General features: G+C 44.6%; 2 protein-coding genes across 2 annotated transcripts in view; both read left to right on the top strand.

Annotated features, from left to right (window-relative positions):
* The window catches only part of LOC139370869 (phosphatidylinositol-4-phosphate 3-kinase, catalytic subunit type 2 beta), a 66,233-nt gene extending 59,891 nt beyond the window's left edge, over positions 1–6,342 (top strand). The window contains exons 27-32 of the mRNA XM_071110703.1: positions 25–149; positions 509–626; positions 1,215–1,302; positions 2,031–2,137; positions 2,263–2,391; positions 2,485–6,342. Coding sequence (XP_070966804.1) covers positions 25–149; positions 509–626; positions 1,215–1,302; positions 2,031–2,137; positions 2,263–2,391; positions 2,485–2,676 — 759 coding nt within the window. The 3' untranslated portion in view covers positions 2,677–6,342. The remainder of the gene's footprint in view (positions 1–24; positions 150–508; positions 627–1,214; positions 1,303–2,030; positions 2,138–2,262; positions 2,392–2,484) is intronic.
* A 1,898-nt stretch (positions 6,343–8,240) lies between these two features.
* On the top strand, positions 8,241–16,169 carry LOC139370868 (protein phosphatase 1 regulatory subunit 15B-like). Its single transcript, XM_071110702.1, has 2 exons — positions 8,241–11,184; positions 14,075–16,169. Exons 1-2 carry the CDS (start codon positions 9,214–9,216, stop codon positions 14,267–14,269), a joined length of 2,166 nt encoding a protein of 721 aa, XP_070966803.1. The 5' UTR covers positions 8,241–9,213; the 3' UTR covers positions 14,270–16,169.
* The last annotated feature ends 1,726 nt before the right edge of the window (positions 16,170–17,895 follow it).

Here is a 17,895-nt window from a genome sequence, read left to right as displayed (position 1 = left end):
GTGTGTGTGTGTCCCTCTCCCCAGGCTTTTGTGGTGAAGGTGGAGCGGGAAGGCCAGCAGGGGTCAGTGTTGGTTCAGAGGAGCTTTGAGGAGTTCTATGAACTACACAGTAAACTACGCCTCATCTTCCCCTCATCCAAACTACCCAGGTAACACGCACACATGCACTTATGCACACACACACACACACACACACACACACACACACTGATCGTGCACAGAGAACATCGCCCTTCTCTTGAAACAACAGTTAACTCTAAGTAGCGATAGAGGAATAGTCAAATTTTTCGGATAATAATGGAGTAGTAATCTCTCGTGGACAGACTGCGCATCTGACCAAATTCCGTTACATTTTAGTTCTGGATTAATTGAGCTTAATGGAGTCTAAATAACTGAAAGGAAAGGATGTCAGTGGTAATCTATCTGTACCCATACTAACTACCTACGGTAACTAGATGTAGCAACTGTAAAGTGAAACCATGACAAAGTCCTTTGCTGCCCCTCCCAGTTTCCCCAGCCGCTTTTTGATTGGGCGGTCTCGAGGAGAGGCGATGGCTGACAGGAGGAAAGACGAGCTGAACGGATACGTCTGGCATCTGGTGCATGCTGCGCCAGAGGTCGCCCAGGTAACCAGTCCCCTCTGACCTTTGGTGTGTTCACGAGACTGTCATCCTAATCCTGTAACATCCCATGTACAGTGGTTAGTGTAAATGACTGTATGAAACTACTGCGATTCTAAAATGACTGTATTCTTTTTTTCTAACTGACATCATAAAATATCCAGACGTGCACTTGGCAGAATGACTGGTGCAGAGTGTCTGTGTGTCTGTGGTTTCAGTTTGACTGCTGGGTTTCTTAGAATTCAGCCCCTCCTTTTTTCGAAGCAGCGTCATATCAGCTTTACAGACTTAGACACACATGCTGTCTCGGGGCGAGGTACTGCAGGCCCATATCAGAACTGTCCAGCCTCTGTGTGCTGGCAAACTTTCGTCCACTGTATCCGTAATAGAACAGTTGGACAAACTAAAACGCAAGCTAGAATTGCTAGCCCCGAAGTATTAGCATTTCATTTTTACGTTTTCAAAATGTTCATGTGCTACCTGTAAATGAATTAGACCTCATGGAGGTTGGCATTTTGTTGTTTTTCTGTCATCACTGAATATACACTTCCTCATACTCCTCTCTATCCCCCCCCCCCTCTCTCTATCTCTCAGTGTGACCTCATCTACACTTTCTTCCATCCTCTGCAAAGAGACGAGAAACCTGGAACAGTGGTGAACACACTGCAGAGCAAACCTGCAGGTACACAGACACACACACACACACACACACACACACACAGTGTGTGATTCATCAGATGACTCACTGACAGGATCGATAGTTATTTTAATGAGATCATTTGCACTGTAGGCACAGGGTCAAAGTTCATCACTTACTAAAGTGATGAGTCCAGTGTACTGCCAGCATCAGCTGACCCCGGGGCTCTGTGCCCTTAGCGACAGGAATAATAGCCTATGTGATAACTTTAACCAATCATAGACTAGGGTCTTATCATGCGCTGTTTGAACAACGTGTCGGCAATCACACAGCATGTCAAACACAGAGGTGTACACAAACACTAACGCACGTCTCTTAGACCATGCAGCATTTCTTGCTATGGGAGCAGTTTTCTTTACTTATTGCTGTTAGCACAGTTGTACAGTGCGATTTTATGGTTGCTGTGTTTGGTTACATTGATGTTGACCTCAGGTTCATGTGTTAGGGGTTAGAGGTTAATGGAACTCTAGCTGTCACTCTGCCTGATTGGCTTTCTAATGAACCTACAGCACTTACAGAGGAATAGAATCACCTATCTCTGTAGCTCCATCCCTCCCTCCTCCCTGGCCTGTCACACAATACGTGGACACATACTTCCTGCCACTATAAACACACACACTGTAGGCTATAGACTTATTCAGGTCCTACATTGTACTCTTTCAGCTCTAACCACATACTCTGTCTGAGTCTCTGTCTCTCTCCCCCAACTCCAGAGATCTGTTGGGGTCCAGTCTCAGGCAAAGTGGTAGGAGAGGTCAAGCTCTCCATCTCCTATAAGAGTGACAAGCTCTTCATCATGGTCATGCACATACGAGGCCTGGTGAGTGTGTGTGTGTGTGTGTGTGTGTGTGTGTGTGTGTGTACGCTCAGCATACTGTTTAAGTTGTATACTGTTATTGTGGATATACTGACTACCCCCCCCCCCCCCCTCTCTGTCTTTCCCAGCAACCCTTGCAGGATGGGACAGACCCTGACCCCTACGTCAAGCTGTACCTCCTCCCAGACCCCCAGAAAACCGGCAAGAGGAAGACCAAGGCTGCGAGACGCACCTGCAACCCCACCTACAACGAGATGGTGAGGAAATGTTCCTAAGTACAAAATAAAACAATTCATTCATCTTACAATGAAGTCAAGAAGATCAAATTTGTCCCTTCTCTCTCCCCGTAGCTGGTGTATGACCGTATCCCTCGCGGGGACCTGCAGCAGAGGGTGATCCACCTGCGGGTGCTGGGGGAGGGTGCGTTCTGGGAAAACACCCTGCTGGGCGAGGCCTTCATCCCCCTAAAGACCCTGACAGCCGGGCAGTGCTGGGCAGACTGGCACCAGCTGGGCACGCCCAGCACCGACTCCACACGCTGAGAAGGAGAGTCGGAGGTGGAGGGTGAGAGGGAGAGAGGAACGACTGATCAGGTTGTGCGTGCACACAGGTGTACGTGAGTGCGTTCAGTTGTTATGGTCAGAGTTGTCCAGCTTCTCGGGCTGGTTTATTCCCCCAGTGGGGGTGTGTGTGAACCCGTATCCTGCCCAGGTGGGATGTGTGTGTCCTATGTAGGTTTGAGGTGTGTTTGTGTGTCTGTAGACTCATTGACTCATTCGCTCCCGAGTGGCGCAGCTGTCTAAGGCACTGCATCTCAGTGCAAGAGGCGTCACTATGGTCCCTGGTTTGAATCCAGGCTTGTATCACATCCGGCCATGATTGAGAGACCCATAGGGCGGCGCGCAGTTGGCCCAGCGTTGTCCGGGTTTGGCCGGGGTAGGCAATCATTGTAAATAAGAATTTGTCCTTAACTGACTTGCCTAGTTAAATATAGGTTAAATTAAAAAATATATATAATTGACGGTCAATCGTCACTGGACACTGTATCCATGGGACTGTACTGGACTGTATGGACCCACTTTAAGACTCTCTGATCACCATAAGAAGGGACAACTGGGGCATGTGAAGATAACCAGTCTGTTCTTCTCAGTGACTCTTGACTTCCAGAAGACTTTTCTCTGGTAACAACATGGCCTCCCAAGACCAGGCAGCATGGGGGACCAGTGGGAGGAAGCAGAGGGCATTGTTACTCTGTGAAAACATGGACCGCTTCTTTCCCCTTTATCTAGGGGCAACGGAGAGACGTCCATCTTACCGCCTGGCGAAAAAGACTTTGAAACGGGTCTGGTCCTCTCCAAAGTCCTGTCTTTTAAAAGACTTTGAAACGGGTCTGGTCCCCTCCAAAGTCCTGTCTTTTAAAAGAGAACCGTAAGTTATTTATTTTTCAAGCGTTACCCTTCTGTTAGTGCCGCTCCATTTCGAGCTCTGTTTGGTTGTGTGTGTGTGTGTGTCTGTGTGTCTGTGTGTGTGTGTGTGTGTGTGTGTGTGTGTGTGTGTGTGTGTGTGTGTGTGTGTGTGTGTGTGTGTGTGTGTGTGTGTGTGTGTGTGTGTGTGTAAATGATTTTGATTTCTGTGTGTACCCCAGATTTATGCAGATCGTGATATGTGAATGATGTTGGATCCAGTCTTTCTGATTTGAGAGAGAGAGAGGGCGTAGATGCTTTTGTGTCATTGTGGGGTAGAGATGTACAGTATCAACCGGACCTGCCTATGGTTTGGGTCCTCCCTAACACATTTTAAAGACTCACGTGACTTTTGTCCACTCAGCCTGATTCAGTAGCTCCTCTGCATTAGAACTTGTTGGAGTGTGCACTGGTTTGGGTGTGTGTGTGTGTGTGTTTGTGTCTCCCATTGTTGACTAGCTGTTGTAAATCCAAGCCTTACCTACGCTTCATTTCGCCGTTTGATGATAATTGACACAGGTCACTAATCAAATTTTAAATGTAGTACTGTGCGTTGACATAACAATGTTGTCTTCATGGGAGAATCCTCAAATCTCAAACGTTTGTTCAAAAATGTTTCTTATATCAACGCCTTTAGAATATTTATTTTGTTGTCGTTGCATGAGTGCTTCTACGTTTACGTCTATGTGGGGAAAATCAGACGATTTGCTGGCGTCACGGATAAACTGCCTGAGCAAAGAAATGCTCTTTCAGACACTAAACTCTCACGCCATTCCGACTGTATGCAGTGGAAATGTTTCACTTGGTTTTTATTTCTCATGCATTTTGAACTTACATTTGACTTTCGTGGCTTTTTCAAACGACAAAGTGATCCTGTTCATGTGTTTTACAGTACTGTAGCTATAAGAGGGGGGACGGGTTGGGGGGGGGGGGACAGTGACAGAAGTGCTGACGAAGCAAATCAAGGTTTTGACTACGTGCACATTGCTCAACTCATTTGTGTCTTTCCTTGGGAGATACTCAGTGATTTGATAGTTTGCCATTTTTTGGCATTGATATCTCGCTCTCATTTTCTTGTGTAAGAGCTGGACACACTGTCCTTGTTTCACTGGCAGACAGACACTGTGACCTTTCGCAATGCAAAATTCCCACTTTCAGTGGGAAAATCTGCTTGTGGGCAGAGTTGTTGCTATTGAGAGAGGAATATCAAGGTTAACTCATGAATTGAGCAAGAAGGGTTGACCTGTAAAAAAAATATATAAATAACTAGGAGAAAGTTTATTCCTGGTCAGGAAAAAACAACTCCTGGTGAAATATGGTTAATCGGTGAAGGAAGTTTCTATAACAGAGCAGCTATCGGTAAGATAAGGACATCTTGGTGTCCGATGTTTTCAGATCACAATACAATTACAGACGACTACAGGTTAAGGCTGGCTTTCTAAGGTGTTGAAATGTAATGCGTATTTGTTTGGATCATTAAACATACCCGCATCCATTGCAAGGAATATTTAGATGCTATTTGTTTTGGTTTGCTTGCATAGGCTTTGACATAACATACAATTCACCAGCCCTGTTTTAAAAGCATTGATCTTTTTTCAAAATCTCTGAAAATGTTTCTTCATTCAGTAATCATAAAGAGTAGCTACATCGCTGTTTTAGAAACAAGGGTAAGACAGTTTTGAACAGGTGTGTGTTAGAAATGACAAGAGGAGCTCTTCGACTAAAGGTTAGCCTATCTCAGGCTGAAGTGCAGTAATCACACAGGACCAGCATGCTTAACCCGAACCAACCAGTTTAACCACTGCTCTCGTTCAAAAAACACTTTATTTGACTGCCCTTTGAATGTGTCTGGTGGATATTTACATATTTTTTCTAGAACAGGAAGAATATTCCCTGGGGGTGTTTCACTACAGTCTGAATGGCTATAATGTGGCTATAGTCTCTTAGTGTGACATTTTTAAATGATTGAAAGAGGACTTTCTCCATATTGAGTGTTGGTATTTGTTGTGTGCTAAACGACTGATGACCGATATTAAAGTGATTTTAATTGTTTTTTTCCCTTGTGACAGTTGTACCACTTTGGGGGAAAGGAGGGACACCATATGGCTTCCTTCTCCATGTCTCTTTTTCTTTCTGGTCTTGACACTCTAGCTAAGAGTAGAGTCAAATATGGATCTCTATGCAGTATAGGGCTCTGGTTAAAAGTTTTATGATAGAAATGTTGCTCTTGCCTAACAGGCCAGTGATTACACATGGAAGGAGACCAGGACAGGGGTTAATTGGAAGGCATTGGGACTCCCAAACCAAGCACCTACCTGCTAAATACCAAGTGTAAATCTGAAAATAATGTATAGGTCTGAGCAATATAGTGAAAATTCTACCAGAAGGTACCTCTCTAGTTCTTTCAGATCTATGTGAAGTGCCTAGGGGTAGGGGCTAGGGGTCAATTTGGGATGGGCAAGAGTTTGACCTGAGTCCTTCCAGGTCAGCTCCAAGGGACTGAACTCTGACCTCTATGGAATGCTGGGAAAACGGGACCGAATGTAAGTTCAAAATGAACTGGATCTTGTGTACTGTAAATACTGAGAATATCATTAATGTGGTTTCTTTCTTTTATTCAGGATATAGTTTTACCCCACTTCTTATGCTTTAGACTTTAAAATTGTATTGCATTTTCTTATTTTTTGACCATGTTTTGTAATATTGTTTGCACTAAATAATAACAAAATAAACTTGAATCTAAAAGACGTGTGTGGTGATATTGGTGTTTGTGTGAGCACTGTTCTTTTGTTTGTGTTTCATCTGATGAAAGCACTGTGTAAGATGAAACGTCCACTGACTCTGCAGCAGTTGTCTAATTACCATGAAAACCCAACTAGTCACAAAACTATGGGGGATCGGATTAATGATAATTAATGCCATAATTAAACCTCAACTTCTGTTGAAGGAAAAAATACTTTTCTGCAGATACAGCATTGGGGCTTAGGTATGGGTGGCGACCATGATATACCCCATTATTTTTGATAGAGGTAAGATTGAATCAATCAATTCCCTCTCTGTATCATAATACACCCCCCCCCCCCTTCTCGCTTTCTCTGAAACAGTTTCATGCGATGTTATTTGTTAATCGTATAGCTCAATGCCATGCCCTTATAATCCTTTTCACTATGAGGGAGGGAGGGAAGATAGGCTACACTTCAGTCAGTCTGCATACCTCTGTGTCCCAGCACACCTAGGCAGTCATCTGTGTAACAATCCGATTATTATAAGTGTGAATCACCGTGAGTAAACCTCTATGTGGGGAAGCAAGGTTCACCATTGCAGGGGTGTTGCTCAGACAAGATCTGCTGGCTAAATCTGAGAGCCCACAGATGACCACACAGAAACTTAAATACAGTATGATGAGAGTGTATGACATTCAACAGCTAGGAGTCAATGCTCCGTACCAGGCATACTGTAAGGGAAAGATTCAAGTTACACTGTGTTAGGCACTGATTAAATAAATCAGGGCACCCACATACGTTTATTTAACTAGGCAAGTGAGTTAAGAACAAATTATTATTTATAATGATGGCCTACCGGGGAACAGGGGGTTAACTGCCTTGTTCAGGGGCAGAATGACAGATTTTTACTTTGCCAGCTCAGGGATTCGATCCATTGTACAAATACAATGTATTATTTGGATTTTGGTCTGGACACTATTTTTAATGCTATCTCTGGCAACTTTCAGATGAGTGGACACTAATTTTGCTGTAAAATATATACTCGTTCATGTCTGACAGGGAGAGATTGAAACAAGATACTTTTCAATATAAACATTGACGGATCACAAAGAGAGCACTTACATGAGTTGGATTTTCATCCCGATGTGCAACCCTCCTTTTAAAAATGGGGAATTGAAAAATTTCTTGTCATGAATATTTGATGCCTTAAGAAGACCGTACAGGCAGCACTCAGAGAAAATGGGACATGATGCATACTTCATAAATACATGCATGGGTGGGTGGCCTCCTACAGGACACACTGCTGCATCAAAAGTTCAGCAGAGCAGCAGACACCTCTCACAGAATAAACCAGTAGAACGCTAATGGCTTCAAATGGGACCAAACACCCATTCTTCACGGTTATCAGGACCGCCGTGGGTTTGCTGCATCACTTATTAATCACATGCTCCAGAAACGTGAAAGATAGGCTATTGCTGTTGTGTGCTGTGTCAGTATAGTAGCCATCCATAGGCCTTCTGCAACTGGAGGGCAACAGAGTGGAATGTTAACTTGATGCTAAACACACTACTATATATGATTCCAAGTCCTGATGTATGGGTTGATTCCAGAAATACTATACCCTATGCAAAACGTATGACACAAACTCCTATTTTTAAGATGCAATATTTCTAACTATTCAGTTTATCTTGAAACCCAATATTTTTTTATTCAGTGTGAAGCATCACCAATTCAACACCTGTCACACTGTGCTTTTTCTATACACTGCAGGAGTCGGGACTTGGATTCACTTCATTATATAACCGGGACACTGCGTGTCATGCAACACCGCCTATGTGGTTTACTGACGCCGGTAACTCTGCGACGGTCCCTAAACAGTTCTACAAAGGCTCTTTCACGACGCCCCCTAAAGTTTCTGACGAAATCCTCTTGTGAAAAGCGGGCAAATGAGCAGCCGCACAAGGAAATGAAACAACGATTGAGAAAAGAGGAGAAATATAGCCCTGAATTCTTACAGCGAAATAATATATTTAGTTGATATCTAGATAAGACTATTATTTGTCTTACGGTGGCATTCGGTTAGGTTCATTGTAGCGAGTGAATATACATATAGTCCGTTCGTTGAAGTCTCTTTTTCAGACCACTGATTGTGGCGCAAAACATCCATTGGTTAGTGTTAGTAGCTAACTTAGTTTAAGTTCTAGTTACGTGTTGGAATTCAACCAGCTTTTTCTCCAGGCAAGACCAAAAATGGCTCTTATATCATCGTTGGACCTGGATTTATCCCTATGTTATGACTCGTCAAGTCTCTGCTCCGTTTCTACCGTCACGACGACCGCTGTTTTTACGAATCTTACTGCGCGAAAGAATATGAGAGTCGCGGACAACATGGACGATGCTATCCAGGAACCTAAGGAGAGCTAACCGGTATGCTATTGCTAACCTTCTGTAATGGATAAGGGACCGTAATGGCATTTTCACTGATCTGAACAACACACCAAGTTACCAGCTAAATTACCAGATTATGTCGCTAACGACAACTGCCAACGAAACGAACAATCTCAAATCAAGATAACGTCGTTAGTTAACGTTACCTAGCCTGTTAACAGCTGTGAAAACTAGCTACCAAGTTGCAAGTTCTTGCTATCCTTGATTGCCAGACCTAAGTTTGGTCGTAATAGACTTAAGCTAACGTTAGTTGTTTCATAACAACGATAACGTTGCTCCTGGACGTATACTTAACTTAGTTAGCTAGCTACAGCAACGTTAGCTAACCAAAAACGCTTTAGACAAACTGCACAACGGCAAGCAGTCAATTGGTATTCTTTATTAAAACTACTCATTTAGTTATCTTGCATAGCGACAATTTGTTTGCCACAAGCCAGTAGTACGAATGTTTAGGAACATGAATCGCGGGGAATACTTTTCTGGGGTGCAGACACCTCCATCCACTGCCGCCGGGCATGCAGTGGCCTCTCTCCGGCAACCAAACCAGAACAGCTCGTTGATGGGCATGTTCTCCGTGATTTCTAGGCCTGCCCTGTCATTTCTGCAAAATTATTTACCAGGGCGCCCTCGTAATCCTGCCCTGGCCGACAGTGTGTCAGGGTGGGTCAGTTGGGATTTCAAGCAGAACTTTGTAGAGGCAGAAAGTGCGTTTTTAGGACAACTGGATGACATATTGCCTGGAACTCCGCAGCATGCACACCACCTACCATACCTGCAATACCAGCATGGGCTACCAGCGTCAGGTTATAGTAATATGAATTGGTTGACAGCAGATTCTCTTAGCGAGTTAGGGATTCGAAATGCTGCTGAAATGGACTTACATTTAAGGCAAACTCCGGTAGGATACCTCGCAACCGGTTTTCTCGGTAAAGTTTTGTTGAACGCAGCGTCGTCTCAGGAAATTAAACACGCCAAGCAAGGGCACGTCCTTGGCGGGGATAGTTTTTCATCCGACGCGGTGACAGCCAGGGCAAAGAGTAGTACCGATGGTAAATGGTGGGGCGGGCTTTGGGGAACCGATGACAGTGCTCAAGGGTTGCTGTCAAATTTGTCGTCGAGCAGAGAGAGGACTGTGGAAAACAATCACAACCGCAACGTCCATTGTCGTCAACCAGAGTGTGGCACAAAGGCCGCCGTTACCATGCCAACAGAGCTGTTTGTACAGTGCAATGGTGGCGAAAGGACTGGACCCTTCTGCCACAAAGAGGAGCCAACGGACAATGGAAGCCTTCAAATGGCCACCCGGACAGAATCTCTCCCTAGCCCTGATGTTCTCCCCTTAGATCACCGGGAAACAGTCTGTTTCAGAAGTCATATTGTCAGTGTTGCAGCTGTCACTGCCTTCAGTGAGTTGTCAGTTCTCACCCCTGACCAGGATCATGGCTATTCCAGTCTGGAAGAAGAACACTCTACCTCCAGACTGTACATGTTGAGGCTTCCCTGTGAAGAGCTACAGGGGATCACAGAGAGAAAAGAGACAGACACACCAACACTGGGGAGTTCTGGTAAGAGGGAGCCGGAGGGAGAATTGGGTGAGACGGCCTTCACAGGAGGGATGGAAGGGGAGGAGGAGGAGGTTGAGGACTCGGACGTCACAGACTCTGAGGAAGAGGAAATGGCGTCCGCTGCACCCCCCTCCACACCTCGGTGCAGTAACAAGGCTATCGCCTACATCATGGGCAGCCCCTGCAGTGATGACAGCCAATCAGACGACTCGCTCAGCGAGGATGACGATGGTTTCAACAGTGACAGCTCGTCACAATTCTCAGATTCCGATGTGCTAGATGAGGATGCATCCGATTCCGAGCGGCCAGACTCAGAAACGGAGAGACTGTGGAACTCACTGTGCCAAAGCAATGATCCCTATAACCCCCAAAACTTTACTGCCCCCCTCCTCACCAGCCCTAGAACCGTCCTGTCCACCTCTACAGCCACAGCAGCCTGCTCCCTTCAAGCCTCACCTCCAGAGCAACCCCCCTCTCCCTTCTCCTCTTCCTCCTCTCCTGCGGAGGAGTTTGGCTCTGGGGATGAGTCCAGCAGCGGTGAGGTGGATGAGGCTGAGAGCCTGAGGCTGTGGAACTCCTTCAGCTCCTCCTCAGACCCCTACAGCCCTTTCAACTTCCAGGTCCCGCTCAGGACTAGAGAGCCGACAGGGGCTAAAGCAGGTGCAGGGACAGGGGCGCGCTGTAAGAGGAGCAGCAAGACAACCCCATGCTCCCACCGTCACGAACAGGGACAGAGCCACTCGCCTCCCCAGTACAAGAAAGAGGCAGCAGAGGAGAGGCTAGATAGTGGCTTCTCAGAGACCCTCTCCATCCCAGAGATCACCACCATGGGCTGTGTCACAGTAAAAAAGGTCAGTATGACTTCAGACACTGCTCTCTCTAGTGGAGAGTTCGTAATAGGCCTAAATAATGTTTACACACACTGTTATACGTCTCTTCCTTATACATGTTTTTCAAGGAATTGTAGGTAGTCCTATTCTTATCAGTCAAATTGTCATCTGTGGACCTTGGTCACTCGCATTCTTGTGACTGTTGTAAAATGTGGAAATCCATTGAGTCATAAAATATTGAATCTTCCCACTCGGCAGTCAGAAACGGCTGTATTTGTTAATGAGTAGCTGAAGAGGAAGTCTTTTATCTCCTGTAGTGTACTTGATGTATTATGACAGTATGTTACACTCTGCCACGCCCCATTTTATCATTCATAGATGGGTCCAGGAGTTTTCCCTGGCCATGTGAGTGAGGTGATGTGACCAAGAAAAGAAAACGAATGTCACACAAATGTCAAATAAGATATACAAACAATGCATCCCAAAAAATATACAAACAATACCACTCAAGAATAATGTGTCCATGTGTGCATGTCCACTCACAGTCCCTGCCATTACATTTGTTTTTTTTTGTTTTTTTTATCTGTTTTTCAAAAGTAATTTTGCTGTTTGCTTGCGCAATTGGAAATGTGAGTTCCATGCAATCATGGCTCTGTATAAAACTGCGTTGCCCTGAATTTGTTTTGGACCTAAAGAGACCCCAGGTGGTATGTATTGTGGGTTATTTCTGGGTGTCTGAGCTGAATGTTAATTGATTATGCAGACAATCTGGCATTTTCGTCACAGTAATATTTCTCGTAACTAGAAGACGAGCAGTTAATCTCTCGTCAAGCCTCAACCAGGGAAGACTGGCATGCATGTTGCTGTTCATTCTGTGTGTGCAGTTAAGGGCAAGACGTGCTGCTCTGTATTGAGCCAGCTGCAGCTTTGCTAGGTCTTTCTTTGCTGCACTTGGCCATATTACCGGACAGTAATCAAGATGGGACAACACCAGAGCCTGAACAACTAGTACAGTTGATTTTTGCGTAGGAAATGCAGAACAACTTTCTTTTTTCTTACAGACATATCTTCACATCAGCTTTAGCAAAATGACTTGCCCATGATAATTGACCATCCATTGTTATACCTAGGAGTTTAGCTTCCTCAACTTGCTCAATGGTCAATGGTTTAGCTCTTAGAGAATGTTTTGAACCAAATACAATGATTTTGGTTTTAGATGTATTTAAGACCAGTTTATTATTAATCACCCATTCTGATACTGACTGTAACTCCTTATTTAGAATTTCAGTGAGCTCACTGGCGTTGGGTGCTGACATGTAGAGTGTGGAATCAGCCACATAAATAGTCATTCTAGCTTGGTGTAAGACCAGCGGCGAATCATTTGTAAAAATAGAGACGAGTAACGGCCCAAGGCAGCGGCCATGAGGGACACGGCACTGTACATATTGTACGTTAGAGACGCTTCCATTGAAGAACACCCTCCGGGTTCTATTGGATAAATAACTCCAACAATTTGATGGCAGGTGACGTAAAGCCATAGCAAGTAACTTTTTGTCAAAAACTATTTAACATCAAAGGCTGCACTGAAATCTAACAATACAGCTCCAACTATCATCATATTATCCATTTCTTTTAACCAATCATCAGGAATCTGAGTCGGTGCAGTAGTCAAGTTTAGTGCCCTAAAAGCTTGTGCCCTCCATTCATGACAAATTTCCTCTGTTAGCGACGTAGCGCATCGTTCAAGCTCCATAGCCAATGTGGCTATCACTGTCAGGGGAATTCTTATGCTGGTTGTTGAACCATTCTGTGTGTGTGCGTGTGATGGATTTAGAACGTTGGCGTCTAGTCTGTCAGCATGCAGACAGGGAAAAGAGGGTAGCATGTTTACGTCTCCAGGGAGACGCGTCCGAGAGACACAGAGTGGGTTTTTAGAGAACCTCTGGAGCTCTATAACTGCTGGGAAAGCATCTTTCATTCTAGACATTTCTAATCAAATGCAGTCTAATGCTATGAGACCATCACCATGGGAGTAGACTTAATCACCAATGCACAATCCCACGGATTTCTTTGAAATGCTCGGGCTTCATTCTCCATGCCTGTTCTGTGACATTATCCCCCCTATTATGAGCACAGAACTGCCACGTTACTTAGCAACAGTGATAACTGGGCAAGACAAGAGGGAGGGAAAGAGATTTCTTCGAAGGCCTTATTTTTTTTCTTTCTTCTCCGTTTCTCTGGCTTAGAGCGTCAGCTCATAACCACCTCGCTCCTGCAACGTTTTCGCAGCCCTCCAGCCCGTGCCAAGCACATTTCAGTGTCTTTCATCTTTAGTTAATAACCTCCGCTCTGAATAGTGTATGTCAGTCGCTCCCAGTCTGCAGTGCTCAGTGGGTTGCTGCTTTATGCAGGCGAATTTTAGTGCGTCTGTGATGCGCTACAGGCCATCCATCAAACAGTCATTTCATGGTGATACTGATTCAGCTTCTTTACCCCTCTTTGCCTCTCCCTCACTTCACCTCTCCAATTTCTGCTTCTGCCTGTATTGCTGTAGCAGGCTAGATGTATAGTGAGTTTGGAGGGAAAAAAAGTAAAATGTGCAGAGAGCTGGAGCAAGTGTGATTTTCCGTGTGTGTGAATGTCTGGGTTTAGGCCTACAGTTTCTAATGGAAGTGTTTTTGGACACAATTGTAGTCCTGGATTTTGGATGAATTGTCCTGCAGTCCTTTCAGAATGTTTAGGACTATAACCCAGTGATGCTTTTTAATTAAATGTAGTTTCAGTGTGTTGAAAGTTGAGATCTGTTGTCTCACGTCTCTGTATCCTGCAGGTGTGTTTTAGTGATTAGTTAGGTGTGATTTAGTGTTTAAGTCGTATGTCAAGCTGATTTTTATGTTCTGTCGTACTCCAGGTGTGTTTCTGTGACACGGTGGAGGAGTTCTACGCCAGCGAGGACGACGAGGACCGGTGCGGGCCGTGGGAGGAGCTAGCCAGAGACCGCGCTCGTTTCCTCCGGCGTGTTCAGGATGTGGAGGACGGCATCGGCTACGTCCTCAGCACTACCTTCCGCGTAGCCGTCTACCAGAGACTACAGCACTACAACTGATCCTCACCCCTGACCTCTGACCCCTAATGTCCTACAACACTTGTGATCATCTGTCTTGTCTCTCTGTGACCCCTGTAGCACCAGTCCCATCTTCAACAGAATGCATCAGAACTTCTAAGTCATGCTTCATCCCCTTCCCTGTCGACCCCCAAACCTCATCTTCAACCTGGGTGTGTAGAAAAGATTACATCAGAGCGGTTGAGAACCCCCATACACTCCATCCCTCCTCACCCCCCCCTTTACTCTCAGTCTGGAGTGTTGGGGAAGATGTGATAAAAGACTTGCTCCCTCTCTTCACTGCCCTCTTCCTGATCGTTTGCTGTTTTTCTTTAACCTCAGTGGAGTGATGACCTAATTTACGATGTGATTCAGGATGACTGCTAACTAGGAGGAGTGCTGGTAATGTAAAGGTATAAGGGCTTACTGGTTCCAGTGGGAGAAACTCAGTCAAACACAGAGCAGGTCTTCCTGCTGGGCTGTGTGCTCAGTAACCTGACTGAAACGCAGAACTCTACACTTCAGCTAAGACTGTTTCTTTTAGTTTTAAAATGGATTCAAAACATTTTTTAGTCCCGTTGAGTTTACTGAACCTTTCGGTGTTGCGCCGTCCTTTTCTATCTGACGCGTGCTATCTGGGTCTCTGCCTGGTAGTGTTCTGTTTCATGTTAACCTGATCCCAGGCCGTGCCTACTGTCCTGTTCAGTATTTAAAATGTTCAGTATTATCCCCCTGAGCACCCATAGCCAAATGTCACACTGCTCCCCGGAGCTGAATCGGGTTTAAGAGCTTTTGGAAAACAAACCTGGTTTGAAATAACAGAAGAAAATAAATAATTCAAGGCTTCCTGTAAGCCGTAACAAGCAGAGTACCCGAATGTTGAAAGTGTTCTATTTGATCATAAGCCGAGGGTGTAAACCTACAGTATGTTGACGTGTATAGCAAGCCTCTATACTGTATTGATGGTAAAGTGTTGAAACCAAGCCTGTGTTGTTGTGGGCTCTTCCTGGTTTCGTTCATTTAGCCATTGACTTCAGTTCTATCCCATGTATTATTAGCTAACTGCAAAGATAACCCACCTCTGCCCTCAACTGGCTCTTCCAGTATTTACACCTGTAGATTTCCTCATAACAGCCCACAGTATGAATACACTAACCATCATAGAATAGACAATAGCATTGCTCTGCTTGTGACCTATCCAGTAATGTACAAGGCAAGATTTAAAAAAAATAATCTCTGGCTGCAAGCCAATGATCAGTAAAGGCCGAAGTGAATGCTTATGGGTAAGGGTGAAGTGAAATTATTTGCATGATCAACGCATCTTTAGTGGCTTCCTCGTCTACCTCCCTTAGTCATCACTGTGGTTTCCTCTAACAAAACAATATTGCTTTAATCTATTTACAGTTTGCACCAATAGGTTTCCTTCAGTAATGTGTTTCCCTTCTCCAGAGCTTGCATCCATCAGTGGTCATCTAGGAAAGGAGACGAGGAAAGCAAGCTCTCTACGACTCCTCCATTTATAGATGACCTATCCCCACTATTTATTAACCCTGTAATGCCTGTACAGACCCAGTGTTGTGTTACTCATTTTGAGGGGTTAATTTCTCCTATGTGGCTAAAAGGGTTCATCGCTGGTGTGACCAGGTTGGAAAGAAAGCAGGGATGTGAAATGCACGCTGTTCTGAAGTGATTCTCAGTATCATGGAGAAAATCAAATATATAAAAGATGCTTGGGAACTGAAAAATATAACTAATTTAACTTGGTGTTCTTTTAGTCAATACAGTTAACATGAAATTGATTTATTTTTGTAAAATATTTTAGGATGAGTTAGTAGTTCTACACTGTTCCTTATAATATACATTTTGAATTAATATTCAGTGGAAATAAATCTTCAATTATGAACAATGTTTCTGTCTCTTTTCTTGCGCCACATCTCCTCGTTTTAAATAATTTGCTGGTCTTATTTGGTTTGAATGTTGACACCCACCGACACTGGAGGGAGGAAGAATTGGGAGATCCGTTATTCTTCCTGGAGACACCAGATGAATATGGTTACCGTCGTTATAAAATGGTACTGCACCATCAACACGATGGCCGGGTTCGAACAGCGTCAAATCCATGGTGCGTTGGGGGTAAATTGTGACTGATCTACAAATAATAATGAGTAGTTACTTAAGCAAGGTGATTTGTAGTTTTACGCAGCACGTTTCTTTCTGAACATCCTGTAACGTTGCATGCACCGGACCTGTACTAGGCCCCAGTATTTATTATAGTCAGCGGTAGTGCAATCTCTAGCAACTGGAGCCAGTCAACAATGTGAGAGGTGCAGTAAGATAAAAGAACATGCACAAATGCAGACAGCTGTCAGACGGTCTCCCCAAAACATCACAGGCATACTCCGCCTGGAAAGGATTATAGAAAGATTAGCATATTTTTAGGACTGATTTGGACCCAATCCTTGTAGAGGCACTTAAAATGAGGTATGAGATTGGTGGCTGTATATATGGATATCCTATAGACATCCTTATGCAGATCCTTTACACGTTATGGATAGCAATCCTTTTAGTGGGATACGATATTGTCAGTGGTATTTTGTTGTAGTTACTTTTATGCCCACAGGAGAGAGCCATATTCTCAAGTAATCATTCTCAACCACTAGAGGTCGCTCTTGCTTGTTAGTCATTACAGTGCACCAGTCGAGCCATAGAGACAACCGACCAGTCTGGAATGGAGAGAACGGTCACTGTAATGGTTTTCAGCTGAAGATTTGCAGTGTAATAACATGACCAATTTGTATATGAATGAATTGAAATTCATTGCACTAGCCTTTTTTGCAAACCAAGTAGCACACACTAAGTATATGTCCATTTATTATTGGTAGAAACGGTGAAAATGTGTAGTCGGATACGCCCAAAGCAGGTTGATTGTAGATTTCAGTGTATGTCCTTCCCGGTTTTTGTGGTTACAGCATTATCAAAATATGAAGAACTGATCAAATCTGAACCAGTTAAATTGAGATTTGTCTATATTTTCTCAGGCATGTGTGACCTTTAACCTCAAAGTTTGATCTGCATTGTGTTCTTTCATTACACTGTCTGTTAGCTGATCTCCTTTTGTCCTTCTTCTTCTTTTGTCCTTCTGAGAACTCTATTCTTCTGAGGTAATGTGCTTCTCCTGCAGGGACATCCTGGGGGGACTGACCAATACTGTCACCTCATTGGCTCACTGGGATGCCTGGGGGTGGTGCCTAGGATGAGATTACAGGTCTCCCTCTTTCTCCCTTTCTCTCTCTCGCTCGCTCTAATGAAAGGAGGTTTGAACAGCCGTGACGTCACCACCCACCACCGATCCAAAAATCACTCTCTCCCCCTCCCTCTCTGTCGTTCTTCCTCCATCCCTCCCGCTCCCCTCCATCTCTCTCTATCTTCACTGCTTACAGAAGGACTGCAGCCTGGATGGGCTCATGTGACATTTAAATACCCTGGCATTTTCGACTGGGCATGCTCCGTTGCATCAATCGGTCGCTCCCCCTCCTCCTCGTCTTCCCCTCATTCCTCCTTTATCCATCCTTTCCTGAGGAGACGATGCCTATTATTGTCCTGTATCCCTGCTCAGTCACGCTGGTGCC

Source organism: Oncorhynchus clarkii, chromosome 17, assembly GCF_045791955.1.
Source record: "Oncorhynchus clarkii lewisi isolate Uvic-CL-2024 chromosome 17, UVic_Ocla_1.0, whole genome shotgun sequence".
NCBI classification, from domain to species: domain Eukaryota; kingdom Metazoa; phylum Chordata; class Actinopteri; order Salmoniformes; family Salmonidae; genus Oncorhynchus; species Oncorhynchus clarkii.
Note: the sequence above shows the minus strand (reverse complement) of the source record. Positions and strands in the feature narration are given on the sequence as shown.